At 40.9% G+C, this 22394-nt stretch overlaps 2 protein-coding genes across 17 annotated transcripts in view; one reads left to right on the top strand and one right to left on the bottom strand.

Moving 5' to 3' along the window:
• LOC129191387 (muscleblind-like protein 1) overlaps nt 1-22394 on the bottom strand; it is a 202595-nt gene that overhangs the window by 131495 nt on the left and 48706 nt on the right. The window lies entirely within an intron of this gene.
• LOC129191389 (succinate receptor 1-like) lies at nt 17264-20089 on the top strand. The gene is made up of 2 exons (XM_054794713.1): nt 17264-17299; nt 17408-20089. Exons 1-2 carry the CDS (start codon nt 17297-17299, stop codon nt 18365-18367), a joined length of 963 nt encoding a protein of 320 aa, XP_054650688.1. The 5' UTR covers nt 17264-17296; the 3' UTR covers nt 18368-20089.

Genomic DNA, 22394 nt, shown 5'->3' with positions numbered 1-22394 from the left:
ATAACCTTGCACTAAATTAATATGGGGTGAACAGAATGAGAGAATGAAGTTTCAAATAAAGTTTCTTTTTTGTTCTGTTATTTGTTTGTTTAGTATGCTAACATAATTAGACATGAATATGGTTGGGGTGCTGCTGGCTGTGGTGGCCCTGGCACGTGCTGGTTGGGGTGGGGCAGCTGGTGGGGGGCCTAAGGCAATTGCCCACTTTGCCTTACTAGCTGATCCGCCCCTGGTTGTGGAGAAGCACAATTTTTATTATAATATTTTGGATAAATCAGCTTCATATGTGGTAAAATGTCAGACGTACCGTGATGTAGTAATGTGTGTGTGTGTGTGTGAATACAAAACACAATATATAACACAATACATAACTTATTAAGATGACCACTAAGCTGTGAAAGCTTAACATGAAGGCAGAACGACTACCAACACCACACTTCTGGCCTTCACATTAACAGTGCTGGCACAGCTGTGCATTACATTAGTGATGTAAATTCCAGCTCTTTTCAGAGAGCCGGTTCTTTTGGCTCGACTCACTAAAAAGAACCGTCTCGTTCTGCTTCCAAGTCGCTGCTCAGATTTTTTTGTCTTAGTTTATTACCAAATTATGAGTATTGTGTAAAATGAATTCCTAATGTAAAAAAGACATTATATATGAAATTTTTACTATTTAAATTGATTTATTTAAATCCTCAGTGGACAGCTACAAAAGATATATTATAATAACATATTATAAAATACAAAAACGAAGACCTGTTTCAATAGACAGGGTCAAATCTCTGCAAGCAAATGTCTAACGATTTACAGTCAAACAACACAATATCAACAAAACACCACACAACATAACAAAATTAAAACAAAAACACAAAGAAAAGGGAGCAACCAGGTAACAGTTGTGTCTTTACTAAAAAAACAAACAATTGCCTCAGCTTTGAGGGGCTGATCCTGTTTATAATAAACAAATAAACTTGGTTCTTGGTTTGTTAACTTAAAATTGGCTATCACTTCATCAAAGAAAAAAAAGTCAATATTTTATCTTGGCCAGCGCCTCTCAGAGTCTAGACGGCGTAATAATTACAGTGATGTGAAAAAGTGTTTGCCCCTTTTCTGATTTCTTACTTTTTTTGCATGTTTGTCACACTTAAATGTTTCAGATCACCAAAAAAATGTAAATATTAGTCAATGACAACACAACTGAACACAAAATGCAGTTTTTAAATGAGACCTTTTATTAATAAGGAAAAACCTACATGACAATGTATGAAAAAGTGATTGCACCCCTGTTGACACCCCAGACCTATCAGTGTAGAAAAGGTTATATGGATGACCCGATCCGATCTGCAGGATCGGCTGTCGATCCTCTGTATTTGTGAAGATCGGATAATATCGGCTTCCGCCATGAGATCGGGCCGATCCGGTTGCCGTACGATGTTCGTAACTCTGAGCTACACTCCAACATGGTAGGTGCCACTCGACTCACACCACCCGCAAGAAGAAGAAAACACACCACCACCATGCAGACATGTCCACGGTGTACCGTAGTGAAGTTAGTTTCATGTTGGATGTCGGACATTTGGCTCCGTAGCTACAGCGGTACTTCCCTCTCACTGTGTCCGGACTTCTGCGTCATGGTGTAGGGAGCTCGCACGGGAAGTGCCGTTCTGGTTGCTTATAATAGGGACCGCACAAACGCTGCAAAACATGTAGAAACGGCGGGAAAAAAAACTTGGAAACTCCTCTGTTACGAAGCCTCAATGGAAGCTAGCGGGGTTAGCTTAGTTTGGGTAGTGCAGCTGTGTGTGTTAGTGTGTGTGTATTTTCACTGTGATGTGGCCACTGACGACGTGCAGTTTCTGAGTGAAAAAAGACAAGAGGCACGTTTATTCTCGCACCCAGCGCGTATCAACCATCAATTACCATTCTCTAAACACATTCCGGCCTTCAAAATAAGAGCGCTTTTTATCACATTTGTCTAATTGCATAAATAAAATAAGGGTGTCATTAAAATACATCTGTGACTCCATCTTCCTTATTCGCAAGCACGGGCATTACAGTTTGTTGAAGAATTTGTAGCAGTATGTGCTGAGGCTGGCATTCCATTAGAAAAGACAAAATGGGCCAATTATGGATTGCATCAATAAATGTACTGTAAGGATTTTTGCATTTTATTCACTAACCCAAATAGCACACACATGTAAAAATTGAGAGCTTTGCCTTTCGGCTCAGCTCCCTCGTCACCACAACGGACCGATGCAGAGTCTGCATCACTGCAGACGCTGCACCAATCCGCAGGTCCAACCCTCACTGGAAATGGGTCCGGCTTATTGCCGGCAATACGAACCAAACTCTGACACTGGTCATACAAGGAACGAACCGGCTGAATTAGGTGGTCTGGTACCCCATATTCCCAGAGTACTCCCCGCAGAATTCTTGTAGGATCACGGTCAAATGCCTTCTCCAAGTTCACAAAACAAATGTAGACTGGTTGGGCAAACTCCCATGCACCCTCAAAGACCCTGCTGAGAGTGTAGAGCTGGTCGACAGTTCCACGACCAAGACAAAAACCACACTGCTCCTCCTGAATCCGAGATTCAACCATCCGGTGGACCAGGACCCTTGACCATCCAGGACCCTTGAATAAACATTACCAGGAAGGCTGAGAAGTGTGATCCCACGTTAATTGGAACACACCCTCCGGCCCCCCTTCATAAAAAGGGGGACCACCACCCCAATGTGCCAATTCAGAAGCACCGCCCCCGATGTCCACGCAACGCTGCGAAGTCGTGTCAACCAAGACACGCCCACAGCATCAAGGGCCTTAAGAAACTCAGGGTGGATCCCATCCACCCCCGGGGTCCTGCCACCGAGGAGTTTTTTAACCACCTCGGCAACCTCAGTCCCGGAGATAGGAGAGCCCACTGCGGAGTTCCCAGGCACTGTTTACTCATTGGAAGACGTGTCGGTGGGATTGAGGAGGTCTTCAAGGTATTCCTTCCACTGGTCCATAACATCTCGAGTCGAGGTTAGCAGCACACCATCCCCACCATACATGGTGTTGACCATGCACTGCTTCCCCCTCCTGAGACGTCGAATGGTGGTCCAGAATCTCTTAGAAGCCGTCCGGAAGTTGTTCTCCATGGCTTCTCCGAACTCCTCCTTTGTCCAGGTTTTTGCCTCAGCGACCGCCAGAGCCACGGACCGCTTGGCCAACAGCTGCCTCCGGAGTCCCATGGGCCAAAAAGGCCCGATAGGACTCCTTCTTCAGCTTGCCGGCATCCCTCACCACTGGTATCTACCAACGGGTTCTGGGATTATCTCCACGACTGGCACCAACCACCTCAAGGCCACTGCTCCAATCAGCCTCCTCGACAATGGAAGCACGCAACATGGCCCACTCAGACCCAATGCCCACCGCCTCCCTCGGAACATGGTCGAAGTTCTCCCGAAGGTGGGAGTTGAAACTCCTTCTGACAGGATACTCAGGAACTGCCAGATGTTCCCAGCAGACCCTCACAATACATTTGGGCGTGTCAGGTCTGACCGGAATCCTCCCCCACCCTCGGAGCCAACTCACCACCAGGTGATGATCGGTTGATCGGCTGACACCCAGCTCACTCTGCACCCGACCCCTTTGTCCCCTCCCACGAGTGGTGAGCTCATGGGAGGGTGCACCATGTTACCTCTTCGGGCTGTGCCAGGCCGGATCCCATGGCCCGGCCACCAGACGCTCGCCACCGTGCCCCACCTCCAGGCCTGACTCCAGAGGGGGGCGCCGGTGACCCGCGTCCGGGCGAGGGAAATCTTGGTCCAAAGTTGTCTCTCTTTATTCGGGTCTGTTGAGCCACTCTTTGTCTGGTCCTTCACTTGCCTCAGTTAAGCCAGTGTTCATGACTCCATGATAAGAAAGACACTGGGCAAAAACGGCCTGCATCGCAGAGTTCTAAGAAGAAAAACACTGTTGAAAAAAAAGAACATTACAGCTTGTCTCAATTTTGCCAGTAAACATCTTGATTTCCCTCTGGGGAAATACTCTGGTATGACGAGACAAAAGTTGAACTTTTGGAAAGGTTAATGTCACATTACGTCTGGCGGAAAAGTAACGCCGCATTTCAGAAAAAGAACATCATACCAACAGTACAATACAGTGGTGGTAGTGTAATGGTCTGGGGCTGTTTTGCTGATTCAGGACCTGGAACACTTGCTGTGATAAATGGAACCATGAATTCTGCTGTCTACCAAAAATTCCTGAAGGAGAACGTCTGGCCATCTGTTTGTGACCTCAAGCTGAAACCAACTTGGGTTCTGCAGCAGGACAATGATCCAAAACACACCAGCAGGTACATCTCTGAATGTCTGAAGAAAAACAAAATGATGAAAATTATGAAACAAAATTCATTTCTCTTGGAGATCAATCTATCTGAAGACTTTGGAGTGGCCTACTCAAAGTCCTGACCTGAATCCTTTTCAGATGCTCTGGCATTCATGCTGGAAAACCCTCCGATGTTGCTGAATTACAAGAATTCTGCAAAGATGAGTGGTCCAAAATTTCTCCACAGCACTGTAAGAGACCCACTGCAAGTTATCGCAAACGCTTGATTGCAGTTCTTGCTGCTAAGGTTGGCCCAACCAGTTATTAGGTTTAGTGGGCAATCGCTTTTTTACACACCATGTAGGTTTGGGTTTTTTTCCTCTCTTAATAATACAAATTTTCATTTAAAAACTGCATTTTGTGTTCAGTTGTGTTGTTGTTGACGAATATTTAAATTTGTTTGACGATTTGAAACATTTAAGTGTGACAAAGTCATAAACAGGTTTTCTATGCTCTAAGTATGAAAATATTCCATTCACTAACATTGAATCCTATATCGTGGTTGAGTCTGGAACCAATTAATCACTTTAAACAAGGGATTACTGTACTGTTACAAAGGCCATAGGTTTTGCATGTTTATGCCATTTTCTTTCATTATGTTTTGCAAAATGTTTATGGTTTTAACATTATTAGAGCCTTGTAGACACCCCCTACTATTGCAGCATTCAGCCTGTGGTGATCATCTCCCACCCACTTTCCCTTTGAAGACATGCCAAAGCCAAAATAAGCATTTCTTATGCTGCCACACACGGAAGGTGACAAAAAACTGCAATCGGCGAAACTCATTGGCAACACGTAGCAAACCCTGCAGACGGGAGGCGCTCACATCCAGAGCGAATTGTACCAGTCTCCCACGGTTTTGATTGGTTGTCAGATGTGGAGGGAATTTGGGGGCATCAAAGTAGTTCAGCGGAGGAAAAGCAGCCGGTGTTGATCAAAAACTCTTGCTAGTGCTGGATCATGCTAGTAATGAAGATAAACTAACATAAATGTCTGTGTAAATGAATGTAAACTTAGTAAAATATGTTTACTCTGGCTCCAACGAGTTCCCATTTCGCTGTTTTTGTCTTTATATCTCTATATTATTTTTTTAGAAATGTCAAATAGCTCCAGGAAATCTGACACAGCAAGTATTAATCCATGTTTACCGGCAAGAGCATACTGATTAGTATCCTGTCTGCTCATTGGTCGATCAAACCCTCACTGATTGGTCCTTGTTTGGGTTGAAATAAACTAATAAACTAATAAATGTTACAAAAATGAGTAGCCATTTTCATTTAGTACAAGTAGCTCTCACAAGAAAAACGTTGGTGACCCCTAATATAGCCAATAGTACATTTAAAAATGTATGCACTTAATCTATGTGATTGGTATCGGTATTGGTATCGGCTGATGCCACTCAAGGATGATCAGTATCGGCAGCATAAAACCCTGATTGGAGCATCCCTATAATATACTGTACATTATTTGCTAATTACTTTTTGCCACAAATGCAGCTGCACACAAGGTGAAGCCCCACCCGAACGGCACATAAAATGCCATCCATAAGCATAACTGTAAGCAACAACTAATGCCACAACACTCATCACAAATATGTTTAAAAAAGACATACACCACTGGCAATACAAATGTCACAATGGCACCAGAGGCAAATTCAGAGCACCACTGAAGCCATTATGCTTCTCCGAGAGACCACTGCGGTCTTCACAAACGTTCATGACAATCCATCTTGTGAAGTTAAATAAAGATTACCATGCACAGAGTCACGAAGCTATAGCATATAACAATATACAGGGTCACGCTTGACGTTACAAATGCAAATAAAAAGAACTGCCGCAGAGAAAAAGAGGATAATCTGTCGCATGTTCATTCTAAATGTGTCTCCATCTGAGCAAAAATCCAATTTAGGTCCACCCTGCCTTGACCACCAAGCCATGCAGCCCCCCTCCCCCCTTCACCATTCACCAAACATAAGTCAAGGACAGTGAGTCAGCCAGCCGATATGAGCCTCATCTAATCCAATCCATGGAGGTGAAATGGGAGCCACAGCGAGACAAGCAAAGTGCAGTCATGTCACAGAGCGGGACCTCTGGCCCATCAACGCATGTCTGTCCCTCCAGCTAATTATTTAACTCCAAGGTAGTTATACTGTACACTCCTCATCAAAATCTTAAGACCAGTTGAAAGATTGCAAGAATTTACATTTTGCACTGTTGGATCTTAAGGAGGTTCTGAGGCCGTGTCCACACAAGAACGCATCTTTTTTTTTTGGCAGGTTGAAAAATATTTGCGTCCGTACGGTGACGGATTAGTAAATAGTTGCACCCAGACGGGATCGGATCACTGATGTAATACACAAGGCACACCTACGTGTGGCGCTGCGAACAGACACGTAGACAGGACTACATGACACAACAAAGCCTAGAAGAAGAACGAACTCAGGCGCATAAGTCCGTCCCGTCGTCTTCCGCTTTCCAAAGCTCATCAGACTTACGACGAAGTGGAATTACTTCTGCGAGTCATTATGGATTCTAAAACAACAAAATATCAAGAGAATGTCGACTGGGATGAGTCGTGCTTGTCGGAATACTCAGATATCATGTTGGCATGTTGACAGCGCTCACCTCTGGTCACATGATGGCGACAGGTCAGTGACGTCATTGTTTTCAAAAAGAGGTGGGTTGCTTGTCTACACGAAAACGACAAGCCAGCGTTTTCAAATTTTCCCACTCTGGAAGCTGTTTTCAAAAAATACCGTTTCAGGGCACCCAGAATGTTTCCGTGTGGATGAAAGGCTGAAACCATAAAATACTTTGCCGGTTTTGACCTGAACACTTTTCCTTGTGGATCGCCCCTAAGGAAAGCTTCAAAATGCAAAAAGAAGAAATGGGAGTGAGACAAAAACATTTTTGAGTAAGCAATTTTTTTGCATACAATCATGGAATGTGCAAACTACACTTTTGGGGGAATTTTGCACATCAGCTACAACCTCATGTGAAACATGAACACATATTTATTTTCTGTGTGTTCTAAAGAGAGAAAAAGAGTTAGCATGGGGGAGCTAACAATGCACATAAGGGGACACACTTATTTTGACGATAAAGCCCTAAAAAAAGAGATTAACAATGTCCCTTTACATAAGTGACCTGTATATTAACCAAGCTACAGCAATGTTGTTATTATAGCAGCTAACACAAAGAACTATATTTTTCTGGCGGAGTAACACAACGCCTCGCTAGTCTCAGCGTCACTCACAACGCCTCAAGCTACCGAGCGGTAACACTACCGTGCTTTTTATGAGTTTTGCAACATTGACGCTAGCTTATAAATCATGCCTCACACGTGTATTGTAGAAGGTTGCGGCAATAAACCGAAAAGTTGGTCAACTTTGAGATTCCACACGCTACCAACTAAACAATGGGACAGACTGAAGCAGTAGATACCGGCTCTCAACCCGACGATATCGCTACAAAGACTAGCACTTGCACTCTGGGCGGTAAGTGGGCGTTTTACCTGATAACCTGTAGCTCATTATCCGTATATTCAGGCTCAAAAGACACGGTTGTGGTTCCTCATTTGTCCAAAAGTAGTCGTCGGTGGCAGCTCTGACGTCTGCCATGATGGAAGTAGTGTCATGTGAAATCAATGTGCCCAGGAAAGAAGGTTTAAAATGATCACAATAAGGCAAAATACTGTATGTGGTACATGTTATCATGAATGTACCTGTTACTACATGATCGCAGCATGGATATGAAACCATAAAAAATTTGTAGAGGGTTTTTTTTAGAGGGCTTTATAGCCGAAACAGGTGGGTCCCATGAATTGCATTGTTAGCTCCCTCATGCTAACTCATTTCCTCTCATTAGAACACACAGAAACGGGAAAGAAGTGTTCATGTTTCACATAAGGATTATGGATGATGGGCAAAATTCCCCCCAAAAAGTGCAGTTTTCCTTCAATGTGAAATAGGCTGTTTATCAGCTGATCAAAAGTTTAAAAACAAAGCTAAAAAACCCCCCACAAAATCCCCCTAAAATAGAAATAAAACGTTGTCAGTAATGAGTAGCTGCGCCATTCTTGTTAATCAGCTGAAACATTGGTTTGGGCATGAAAATGGGTGATGAAGACGGCTTCACAGAGGACATCCACTGTCTGGAACTAATGTCCATTTTTGTAAAATTCCCTTGCTGCCCGTCCCCAAATGTTCTCAAATTGGATTTAGATGAGGGGAAAACATCTTAGGTGGGATCTCCTTGTCTTGCCAGTAACGTTGGAAGCCATCAGGACAGTCAAGGTTACATTTTTTTGGACAATTGGACAATCTTGTGGCGTTTAAGGAGACAAGGCCTTTGAAGACCTTTTTTCTTCTTAAAAGCCTTCTCCCTGCAGATGGCATCTGATGGTTATTGGACTGCACTCGGCACCAGCAACAACCTTCTATTGGGTCGAGGATGGTCCCGTGTCTTGACGGACAGCCAATGGCTCAGGGCCGGTGACTTTTTTTTTGGGTCTACCACTTGACTTTTTTATTCCATAACCTTCAGGATGTTTTAAAGTTTTAAATGTCTTACAGCGTCCAACCTCAGCAGCAATGACGCGCTGCCATAGGCCCTGCTTATGCAGCTCAACAATCCCACCACGTTCAAAGACAGAACGCTTTTTTGCCTTTGCCATCCAGAGATCACGACAGTGTGAGTACCTGACACTAAATCACATTCAGTCCACATTTTTGCTAAGATTTTGCCTTTTAAAAGCTGTGCTCTTAAACTGTCAATGAGCTGATGAACAGCCTATTTCACTTTAATGCTTGTTTGCAGTAAATTGCTTACTCAGAATGTTTTGTGTCCCACTCCCATTTCTCCTTTTTACATTTTGAAGCTTTATTCTTGCCATTTTTCAGCTGGTGTTAAGATTTTGATCAGGCGTGTATGTGCTACCTGTTTCGGGGCCAGAAAGGGATTTTTTTTTCACAAAGCTGTAAAAGTAAAAGTGTCAAGGGGTAGAAGACACAAGGAAGTGTTATTTCTGGCCGTGTGAAGGGGAAGCAGACGGAAGGAGCTGACATGTTTTCCCCTTGTCTAAGTGCAGCAAAGCAAACAAGTCAATACACAGGTATCATAACAAGGTGCAGAAGAAGGAGTCAAGGTGAAAGAAGACACGGTGGATGAGTAAGTGAGACAACATGCAGGTACTCCCTCTCCATTTGAGACAACAGCGTGTCAACCTTAAAGGTTCTTTCATCCTGCACCCCCAAACTTGACCTCACAGCGTTACAAGGAAGCAGACACAGGCACATTCCTGTAGGCGAGTTATTTAGGAGAACAGTGGGCCGCTTTGACAATGACTGGCAAAAAGATGATGGCGCTCTGCTACCAACGCATACGAAATCAGCACGTAAAATTGGTCCATTTACACTTCAAACGCTGACAGCCTCTTGAAGGGGAAGCTGCACTTAGCGGTCATCGCATTAGCCACAATCTAATCCAATCCAAGAGGTGTTGGCGAAAAATCTGCCTTTACAAAGATTTAAAAAAGAGCTCAGTTTTGACTGACGCATGGGGATGAAACCTGAGGGACCAAATCCCACTCGCTTCAGTTTTTTACATACGTGACTGCAGTATTTACGTTTTGTGTCGTCCACAAGGTCCGCACCAAACTTTGCTCTTGTTTGCTTTCAATTTCAGTGTCAGCTCATTTAGGCCGCATACTAATGCTGCACAGTACCTGCAAGTCGGGACACTGCAAAAACCATGCGGCATTGAACGCATCAGTCGGCACAAGCCATGATGAGAACCAACAACAACGGACTCGCATCTGTATTTACTTTTCAGCATGTGGACTAAAATAACTGGCAACAGAGCAAGTTAATGTTAATATGTGTTTTTATTTTACACCACTGAAGCAGGGGTGTCCAAAGTGCGGCCCGGGGGCCATTTGCGGCCCACGGCTGTTGTTTTTATTGGCATATAGCACATTTTACAATTTTTATTTAACAAGAAACCTTTAAAAAAAAAAACAAGAGCAAAAATTTAAAAAAAAATCAGCAGTAATTCTACAAGAATGAATTCAAAATATTAAGAGAAATAACCCTTTTTACCCTATTAGGAAAAAGTCATCCTTTTATGAGAATAACTTCTTATGAGAATTTTTTAAAGTCATAATATTATTTTTTTTAAATATGAATAAAGTTGTCATTTTTGGAAAATTAGTTGCGGAAAAAGTAATAATGTTACGAGAATAAAGTCAAAATATTAGTGGAATAAAGTCATAATTACGAGAAGAAAATTTACAAGAAGAATGTGGAAATATTTGGAAAACATCAAAAATGGAAACATTTTATGAGAATAAAGTCAAAACATGAAGAGAAAAAAGTTGTAGTCAAGCAAAAAAAAGTCTAATTTTACAAGAATTATGTTGTAATATTATGAGGAAAAGTAACATATTTTTAGTCACATAAAGTCTAAATACTAAAGAAATACGTTATTATTTTAAAGTTGTAATATTATGAAAAACAAACAAAATAACAAAGATGTAATTTTTGGGAAATTAGGTTGTGGAAAAGTTACAGTGTAACAAGAAAGAGGTCAAAATATTATGGAAATAAAGTCATAATTACGAGAAGAAAATTTACAAGAAGAAAGTGGAAATTTAAAAAAATTGTGGAAGTGGAAGGTGGAAATAATAAAACAAAAACAGCAGAAAATGGGAAAAAAAAGCTGTAATTTTATGAGAATAAAGTCAAATATTACGAGAAAAAATAAAAAAGTAACGTCATTATAGTAACATAAAGGTGAACTATTAAAGACATTTTTAAGTCAAATTAAATTTATGAAAAACAAACAAAAAAATAAAGTTGGAATTTTTGCATAATTAGGTTGTGGAAAAAGTTCCGTTACAAGACTAAAGTCATAATTTGGGAATAAATACAAGAAGAACATTTACAAGAAGAATGTGGAAATAGTGTGGAAATGGAAAAAAAAGCTGTAATTTTATGAAAACAAAATGAAAATATTTATATTTTTTTATTTTATATATGTATTTAAAAAAAAAAAAAAAAGCAGTGAAATGTGCCGGCATTCAGACTTGTCCCTGGGGTGACTGTCATGGTGCTCGGCTGTCACGTCACGCTGCAGCTGCCAAAAAGGTTGAGGCACAATGAGGGAAGTTAAAAATCTCATGTCTGAAAGTTTCTGTCCTCCTTGCTGTGAAGGGAAAAGGGAGTTTTATGTAACGTAACTTGTCCTTAACACAATGACGTCATCAAGTCAAGACAGAACAAGAGGGCCGTTATTCTCTAAGCCATGTGGTAATGTCCGCAAGGCTGTTTGTGCTGTTTGCGTGCTGGGAAAATGATAATGCCGTGCACCGAGTGCCACCTGCTTAAATGAATGGTGAGCACTGCAGGAGTGGGAGAAGAACACACCAGGCAAATCATAGCCAGATGTCTGTGTTTGGAGCGCATCCCCGCCCGGGTCACCTAGCTGCAGTTTTACTGCGAAAAACAAGCTCCGAACATTTGGGCTCACTGAAGCTTCTGTTTTGTTTTGTAACATCACACGGACGCTTGCTGCATTTTGGTACGTTAGCACAGGGGTGTCCAAACTTTTTCCACAAAGGGCCACATAGTGAAAAATGATATTTTGTAAAGCAACACATGTAGCTATGCTAAGAAGTTATATCAATTTCAAGAAAATACAGCATCTCAGCTTTGTCATATACAGTAGGTGAAAAAGTCTATTATTAGTATGAACGTCACTCTTTGCTCTTTTTTCCCCCCATTTTTGTTGTTATTTTAATTTTAATCTTCCAACTTTCTTCTTAAATAAGCTTTGTAAATTTTGCAAATGTTCCCATATTATAAGTTTTTCCCCAACCTAATTTTCCAAAAATGACTCTATTTTGTTTTGTTTCTCATAAAATTGACTTTAAAAAAAAGTAAATATATTTCAACTCTATGCTATGAAAATGACATTAATTTTCCTCACAATATTTATAATACAGGGTTTATTCTCGTAAAATTGTGACTTTTTTCCTCGTTAGAATAAAAAAGTTTTTCCCCTTAATATTTTTGTTTTGTTCTCATAAAATTACAGCTTTTTTTTCCATTTCCGCACTATTTCCACATTCTTCTTGTAAATGTTCTTCTTCTATTTATTCCCAAATTATGACTTTAGTCTCGTAACGGAACTTTTTCCACAACCTAATTATACAAAAATTCCAACTTTACTTTTTGTTTGTTTTTCATAAATTTAATTTTACTTAAAAATGTATTTAATATTTCACCTTTATGTTACTATAATAACGTTACTTTTTTCTTTTTTCTCGTAATATTTTGACTTTATTCTCATAAAATTACAGCTTTTTTTCCCCTTTTCTGCTGTTTTTGTTTTATTATTTCCACCTTCCACTTCCACAATTTTTTTTTTATTTCCACTTTCTTCTCGTAAATTTTCTTCTCATAATTATGACTTTATTTCCATAATATTTTGACCTCATTCTTGTTACACTGTAACTTTTCCACAACCTAATTTCCCAAAAATTGCAACTTTATTTGTTATTTTTCATAATATTCCAACTTTAAAATAATAACGCATTTCTTTAGTATTTAGACTTTATGTGACTAAAATTATGTTACTTTTCCTCATAATATTACAACGTAATTCTTGTAAAATTATGACTTTTTTTTTGTTAGACTACAAATTTTTTCTCCTTATGTTTTGACTTTATTCTCATAAAATGTTTCCATTTCTGATGTTTTCCAAATATTTCTACTTTCTTCTTGTAAATTTACTTCTCGTAATTATGACTTTATTCCACTAATATTTTGACTTTATTCTCGTGACATTTTTAATTTGTAGCTTTTTCGGCAACCTAACTTTATTCCTTTTTCATATTATGGCTTTTAAAAAAATAAAGTTTTTAATATTTCAACTCTGTGACTAAAAAGACATTATTTGCCCTCATAATTGTACAAGTTTATTCTGATAACGTTTTTCTCCTCATATTTATTCTTTATTCTTGCGTCTGTCCCCCCCCCCCAACTACTTCCACTTTCTTAAGTGGAAGTAGTAATTGACTTCCTAATTGACTTGATGCCCATCAAATTTAAATGTTATTCTCATAACATTGTGACTTTTTCCACCTAATTTTCTAAAAATGACAACTTTATTCATTGTTTTTTTGTTTTTCATAACATTACGGCTTTAAAAAATAACGCCTTTAATACTTCAACTTTATGCTACTAAAATGGCGTTATTTTTCCTAATAATATTACAATGCTATTCTCGTAAAATTATAACTTTTTCTTGTGCGATTACAACTTTTTTCTCTGAATATTTTGACTTTATTCTTAATAAATGACTGCTCATTTTTACATTTTTGTTGTTGGTTTCTAGTTTTCTTGTTAAAATACATTTTAGAAGGTGCCATGGGCCAATAAAATACAACAGCGTGCCACAAATGGTCCCCGGGCAGCACTTTGGACACCCCTGCGTCAGTAGCTTGTGAACAAAGTTGACCTTAAATTGGGATAAAGAACCTGCTGAGCCAACTTCGGGTGTGTTTAAAGGTAGAATATGCTCCAGAAAATCAGTTTTGGGGCTAAAGAGACAACATTATTTGTCACATTTGCTTCTGAGTGGTTTGCCACGCTGGCTTCCTCGTTATGGTTACTCATATAGACATTGCTCAAGATGTGATCCAATTAAGTCACTGCCAAATGTAAACCATATTGATAATTATAGTGCAGACTTTGGGGGGTAAAAGCTTTAACTGTGTCACCTTCCAGAAGTGGGCCAGTCAAGGCTAATGGGAGCCCTCGTTTAAAATGGGCCAGCATGTGACGCACACTCACCCCAGTCACTCACATTGAATTGACTAGATTTTCATCAAATAAACTTGTGTTGTTAGACAGTTACATTTTATTTTCTTGTCTAAAGGGTTTTGGTGTCAGGTTAAATGTAGGACAAATAGTGCATCACTGGGGGAAGGAGAAGAATTGTTTCTGTATTGTATTTCCTCTTTTCATTAGTAATGAGGTCATTGTAACTTTACACAGCTCTACCCATGATCAAATCAGAGCATCACGAGGTTTGTTATCTTTTATTAGATTTATTGTCACCCACTCTTCCGCATTCTTGGTTAACCCGAAGCTCTGTACTCATTGCATATTCTTATTCTATTAAGATTTCATTCTAGTAAAAAATACGCCCAAAATAAAGTAGATTATCACACGGTTGCACACTTGTGGCGCATTAGCCAATGAAGATAGGTATATACTGCCCCCTGTCGAATTTCCTTGGTATCACATATCTCCACTGCACTGCAGCATACTGACAAGCGTGAGTTGGCCCAAAATATTGGAAACAACTCTCAGCATGTAGTTACATCTCTGACACCGGCTGCAGAAAAAGAGCAGTATTATGGAACTGCACGTTTACTTAATGCTGTGACCAGTGGATTATGCTTCTGGAAGGAAGGTCATTCATGCAGTATGTCTATTTGTCATTAAACATGAAAAATGAAAATGTTTTCCGATTTTAAAGGTGATAGATGCTAAAGAGTTTAAAAAAAATGTGTTACAGTCGACTTTTGCAGAAGATCAAATAAATAATAATGTTGCGTATGTACACTCCTGATCAAAATTTTAAGACCAGTTGAAAAATTGTGAGAATGTATATTTTGCACTGTTGGATCATAAGGAGGTTCTATGTAGAGCTTCAAAATTCCAAAAGAATAAATGAGTGAGACAAAACAAATTTGAGTGAGCAATTTATTGCAAACAAGCACTAAAGTGAAATAGGCTGTTCATCAGCTAATCAACAGTTTAAGAGCACAAAATCTTGGCAAAAAATGTGGATTGAATGTGATTTAGTGTCAGGTATTCACACTGTTAAGATCTCTTGATGACAAAGGCAAAAAAGATTTCTCTCTTTGAACGCGATGGGATTGTTGAGCTGCATAAGCAAGGCCTCTTGCAGCGCACCATTGCTGCTGAGGTTGGACGCAGTAAGACACTCATTGGAAACTTCTTCACACATCCTGAAGGTTAGGGAGCAAAAAAGTCATGTGGTAGACCCAAAAAAATGTTACCGGCCCTGAGCCAGAGACACAAAATGTTTTACTGGTGCTGAGTGCATTCCAATAAACATCAGACGCCATCTGCCATAGAAGGCTTTTAAGAAGAAAAAAGGTCTTCAAAGCCCTCGTCTCTTTCAGTGCCACAAAATTGTCCGTTTGGAATTTGCAGAAGACATTGAAAGATGGAAGAAAGTTTTATTCTCTGATGAGAAAAAATGTAACGTCGATCTTGATGGTTTCCAACGTTACTGGCATGACGAGGAGATCCCACCTGAGATGTTTTCCACACGACACAGTGGAGGGGGCGCCAGCATGATCCTTCAATGGAGCTTCAGGTTGTGCAGGGGTGTCAAATGGCAGCTGGCGAGGTTGAGATGTTGCAGGGGGCATCCCTCATGACTGAAGGCCCTCGTCTGTGTGGTCATGACTGGCTTTTTCCACACTTCATAATGACCGCCTCACAAAGGACTTCTTCCAGAGGAATAAGCTCACTCTTTTGGACCATCCTGCATGTTCCCCTGATCTAAATCCAATTGAGAACATTTGGGGATGGATGGCAAGGGAAGTTTACAAAAATGGACATCAGTTCCAGACAGTGGATGCCCTCCGTGAAGCCATCTTCACCACCTGGAGCAACATTCCCACTAGCCTGCTGGAAACACTGGCATCAAGCATGCACAAACACATTCCTCAGCTCATTAACAAGAATGGTGGAGCGACTCATTACTGACTCCTTTTTTCAACATTTTATTTCTACTTTAGGGGATTTTTCAGCTATGCTCTTAACCTTTTCATGAGGTGGTGAACAGCCTATTTCACTTTAATGCTTGTTTGCAATAAAGCGCTTACTCTAAAAACTCCCATTTCATCTTTTTACATTTTGAAGCTCTACTTAGAGCCTCCTTAAGATCCAACAGTGTCAAATGTACTGTAAATTCTTGCAGTTTTTCAACTGGTCTTGAAATTTTCATCTGGAGTGTATCTGCAGTGTACCTCTCCCTAATCCAGTTTTACTATAAAAATGGTACTTCCCCTTGTCCACCACCAGAGGGAACTCTCATTTTGATTAAAGAGGTAATTGAGATGGATTATTTCTCAAGGATATAACGATGTACAATTCATCCCCATCACAATGGTTTGCTTTGCAGTGATGCTGTGAGAGCTTTGGTAATTGAACAAATATTTGTTCTGTGTTATCTGGATGGGGGCTATTCAATGTTACCAAATAAAAAACGACTTACGCCATGACCCCACTAGTGGCCTCCGACTGGAAGAAGTCCTAACACTACTAAAGTGCAGGAATGCTGTAAGATCACTTCTTGAGCTCACAGTAATAAAAGCAAATAAACCACCCAGGCCGGGTCTGCTAAGGACATGCAGATACCTACTGTAGATTACTGTCTCAAAAAAAAGGAAAAAAATGTTTTTATCCTGGCTTAGTCTCACATGTCTCTCAGCAGTGAATCATGTGCTCTCAAAATGTGGATCGACATTGTGGGCATTGTTGCCAAAATATGCAGTGGGCTGCATGTCCGAATCAATGTCACATTGTGCAAGACCACTTGAAACCAGCAGTTGAAAATGAAAAGTCAACACCTTGCCATTATTCTCTCTATCTACACCGAACACAAGGTTATGTTTGGTTCTTGCACACATGACACAGCTCCTGGGTGTCCTAACCACTGTGGGATCATTGTTGTGGCTGCCTTTTTTCAGCTGTGTCATACAAAAGTCAGCAGTACCTGCAGGTTTCTGTGTTTACTGTTTCCACTTTGCAGCGAGCAGGCTGCACCTGCGCCTTTAGTCTCAACTTATTCAAGCTTTAAGCAACTACAGTTGGACTACGTAATGGTGAGTTGGCTCGAAACGCTCTCATTTCAAAGGTTGCACTGAATTGTGTGTCTGTTGTTACTCAGCAGTTGAAGTCTTCTTGTACCTCTTGTCATCTCTCCTTGCTAGGTGTTGAATTGTACAAAGATAGATGACATACTGCATAAGTACTACCTGTCACCATCTTATGGCCTGGAGTTCTGCATTGGTTTCCCTGGGAATCTTGTGGTTGTTCTTGGCTACCTCTTCTGCCTGCCCAAGTGGCAGAGCTGCAATATTTACCTCTTCAACCTCGCAGTGTCTGATCTCATCTTTCTCTGCACGTTGCCACGCCTCTCCTACCTCTACGCTAACCACCAGAAGGAGACCAGCTCCTACGCATGCGTCATCAACCGCTACGTCCTGCATGTCAACCTCTACTCATCCATCCTGTTTATGGTCTGGCTTAGCATGGATCGCTTTTTGCTCATCCAACGCCCGTTGCGGAACCACTTCCTGCTGAGGCCGCAGGCAGCACTGGTTGTGACCGCGCTGAGCTGGCTCGCCGTCAACATAGAAGTGAGCCCCATGATCGCCCTGATGCTCCAGGATCTGCAGAATGCAAACGGCAGCCGCTGCATTGACTTTGCCAGCCTCGAGGGGGACATCAGTGTTTTGGGCTACAGTATGGGGCTCACCTTAACTGGCTATGTTCTCCCTCTGCTTGGACTGTGTGGTTTCTCCCACCAGATTGCAAGCCTCCTGCAGACCCAGGAAGTGGCAATACATCGCAGGGCGGTAATGTACAAGCGACCTCTGAGGGTTGTGGCGTCAGCAGCAGCCATGTTTCTGGTTCTGTACACACCGTACCACATCATGAGAAATGTCAGGATAGTGTCCCGGCAGGCCTGGGCGGGTGTGCAGTTGTGTACAAGGATGTACATCGAGGGGCTCTACATCTTGACCCGACCATTAGCTTTCCTGCACAGTGTCGTCAACCCTGTCTTCTACTTCTTCATGGGTGACAAGTTCCGAGAGCTCCTACTGATCAAGTTTAGAAATCTGGTCCGCAAAACAAAGCAGCCGAGAGAACCGGCATCAGGAACTTAATACAAATACCATATTTCACATAAGAGGAGTATTTCATCAACCATTTTTTGTTACAGTATACTTTCTCACTTGACAATGTAACATTAGACTTAAATACACTTTCAAGGTGACCTGGTCTGGGACTGCACTGGAAAGCTGTGGTTCCTTAAGGGAAATGTACTGCGGCATTGTGAAGCATGATCTCCTCTCTTGGAAAACTAAGCTGAATGAGATTTTTCCAACATGATAAAGAGCCCAAACTCACGTCCAAGATGACAAAGTGCCTTGCTGAGGAAGGTGGCGGTGAAGGTGATGGAATGGCTAAGTATGTCTCAATAAAACTGAGCACCTTTGAGGCATCCTCAAGACGTACAAATGGAGGAGCGCATGGTGTCTGAGGCTGTCCACACGGAAATGATTTCAGGTGAAAACGTCAAAGTATTCTATCGTTTCAGCCTTTCATCCACATGGAAACGTTTCCAGGTCAAAACGGCAGAATGTTGAATCCTTTCAGCCTTTCATCCACATGTAGACGCCATTCTGGGTGCAATGAAACGGTATTTTTGTAAAACGGCTTCCAGAGTGGGAAAATCTGAAAACAGCGGCTTGTCGCTGTCGTGTAGACAAGCAGGCCGCTGCTTTCTGACCAGAAGTGACACGCCAACTAGCGATGGCAAAATGAGCCCGAAGCCTCAAAGCTTGTCACACTGCTGAAATGCTGATACTGCTGATAGTATAAATACACTAATCACAAAAAGTTAGGGATATGCACAACTGTTATGCTAGAGAACAGCAAGTTGTAAGTTGTAAACATGTTGGACAAATGCATTCAAATTTAGAGACGCTCAGATTAAGTTCTCCTGTAAAGTTGATACTATATCTGAAAACATCCCTAGCTTCTTGTGAACCCCGTATATAAACATATATATCTGTTATAATAATGCAATATTTACTTTAAAATGTCATCTTTCCCACTGTAAAGTTGTGGAATTGCCGTTGTTTGTATTTTCTCACAGGCAATTTGTAATGTCTGTCAAACGTTTGCAGCATTTCTTGAATGAGAAACCCAAGATCTTGTGACACCCCTACTCTCCTAGCTGTGTTGCCAGCTATTTAGACAATAATGGCTGTCCATCCATCTTCTTCCACTTATCTGAGGCTGCAGGGGCAGCTGCCAAAGCAGGGAAGCCCAGACTTCCCTCGCCCCGGCTACTTTGTCTAGCTTCTCCTGACGGTCGCTCCCAGGCCAGTTCAGAGACGTAGTCTTTCCAACGTGTCTTGGGTCTTCTCTGAGGTCTCCTACCAGTTGGACGTGCCCTGAACACCTTCCCAGGGAGGTATCCTGACAAGATGCCCGAGCCACCTCATCTGTCTCCTCTCAATGCGGAGGAGCAGCGGTTCTACTCTGAGTTTCTCCTGGATGACAGTGCTTCTCACCTTACCTCTAAAGGAAAGCCCAGCCACCCTACAGCGAAATCACATTTCGTCCGTTTGCACCCGTAATCTTGTCCTTTCGGTCACTCCTGAAAGCTCATGACCACAGGTGATGGTGGGAACTTACATTGACCGGTGAACTGAGAGCTTTGCCTTTTGGCTCAGCTCACCTCTTCATCACAACGGACCGATGCAGAATCCAGATCACTACAGACTCTGCACCAATCCACCTGACGATCTCCCGTTCATAACGGCTGGTCGTTAAGTTATTTTCAGTGGATAATCAATCTATACTGCGATGTATAAAGTATACCCAAGTTTCATGTCTATAGTATTGTCTTTTGAGAAGATACAATAAAATGGTTGCTGAAATGTGAGTGGTGTAGTCATTTTTGTGAAATAGTGTACCTGTTCCTTACATAATGCCTGACTCAAATGCAACGATTGAATGAGCAGCAGGCAGGAGACGAGAGAAAGGGGGAAAGGCTAGTCTGACTCATGTGAGGCAGTTTTTGGGAAAAGATCAGCGATGTCACGACTATTGTGGAACAAAAATACATGGAGTAAAATCAAAACCAGAAGAAAGGTTAAGCCCAAACCGAACACTAAATGCCCTGAGGAGTGGGTGAAAAGAAAAAAACAAGCATATCACCTCATGCATCAATATTATGTGGATTCCTGCACGAGTCAGGATCCATGTCAGCGCTAGAACTTCCTTTCCTGGAAGTCATATATCCCCTACTCCTGCACACTTAAAAAACATAAAGCACACAACGAAACATCTTTGATATACAGTATTATTAAATACTGTAGATTATATCTCAGGGGTCGGTGGTGAAGTGCCAGGGGTTAAAAAAAAAAGGTAAGGTTACCCAAAACTAAAAAAATAATGTGTATTTCAGAATTGTACAAAAAAGGCCTGTTTCAGGGACCACAAAATGTGTCAACAATTTCAAACTGTTCTGCAGAAACGGAGGTTGATCAAGCCTTGGCAGTTGGTGCAACTAATTCCTACAGGTGTTCCAAGTTCTGGAGTTCTCACTACCTCCTATGTCTGCATAAAAACAGTGTTCGGAACACACTGTGGTATTACACCCTCGTGAACATCAGTTGAACAGCATTGTACTGGAGAAAGTAATTTGCTGCTACAAAAATGGCAACAAATGTAGGTTTTTCCTCCAGAGAAACTGGAGTGTTCTAAAACTTTTGACGGGTAGTGTACTTCTTACCATTAATGCGACTTTTGCACCGTACTCTTTTCGCCATCTTCTTTGTCAAAAGGGTTTGCTCTGCAGAATTAGCTAGCTGACTATTTGATTAAAGGAGGGAAGTTTACTTCTTGACCTCTCAATGACCCGTGTAGTAACGCATTATCCAGTAATAATACGTTTTGGTGTCGAACCTGGAAAATATTGGAAGGGCAGCTGACATTGACTCTGGCCACCCATATTGTGACGTCACTGTGGATGGATTAAAATGCATTAAAAAAAAGTTTTATATTTTCAACGTTATTTTCAACACTGTGATTTCTGTACTGTTTTACTTTAAAATGCCAGTGGAAAAAAATTTAAATAAAAATAATAAATAAATAAATAAATAAATAAAATACATTTTTATCATGTTAATAAATGCCTGAGAGCCAGATGCAGTCATCAAAAAGAGCCACATCTGGCTCCCGAGCCACACGTTCCCTACCCCTGTCATATATTACAACATTATTATTATTATTAGAAATCATGTGTCTTGTTTTTCAACTGCACACTTCGGCAACTAATTTAAAACAAAGAGGGTTTTAGAGGGGTACGACATCTCCTGGCAGGTTTGGCTTCCGTACAGAAATCAATAAGGAAATGAATCCAATGAGGCTTTCTAACATAGTCAGTGCATCCAGTCAACAAACGACAGGCTCATGCAGCTCAGAAAACACACTCAGTCAGAGCACCACGTAAGACCACCAGCTCTCATTTAGCACACAATGTAAATGATCTTGAAGAATCTTCAAGATTAAACGCTTTTAATGTATAAATAAATAATAAATAAGTATAAATAAATAAAATAAATACATAAATGAAGCGTAAATACAAAATAACTTAAATAAAAGTAAAAAATAATTACAAATAAATACAAATTACAAATATGTAAGTGTAAAAAAAATTACAAAGTGTAAAAAAATATAAAGAAAAATGACTTAAAAGTCTAAGAAATAAAAATATACATACATAAATATACATAATTAAAAATACTGTAAATAAAAAATCAAAATGACAAATCAAAGTGTAAATCAGAATTAAAAATAAATAAAAGCAAAAATGATCGTGACAAAATGACCAAAGAAAATGTGGGTCCCAGGTTAAGACCAGCTGAGAAGCCCTGATTTAGATGGTACACCTGAAAAGTGTGAAGACTAGTTTGCCCAAACTTTGCGCAAAGTTTACGCATAAGGCATGCAATTCATGACCGAAAATCGTGCGCATTGGCACAAAATGCCACTCTCCCGCACAACCTATTTACACCTACAGTAAGTCAAGTACTGTTTACGACTGGTGTGCCACATAGCACACGCGATGCTCATTGTTCCTGCATCCGTGGCATTATTTGGTCAGGCTTTGTCTCA

This window comes from Dunckerocampus dactyliophorus, chromosome 12 (assembly GCF_027744805.1).
Source record: "Dunckerocampus dactyliophorus isolate RoL2022-P2 chromosome 12, RoL_Ddac_1.1, whole genome shotgun sequence".
NCBI lineage: Eukaryota > Metazoa > Chordata > Actinopteri > Syngnathiformes > Syngnathidae > Dunckerocampus > Dunckerocampus dactyliophorus.
This window is presented reverse-complemented; position numbering and strand designations above follow the sequence as displayed.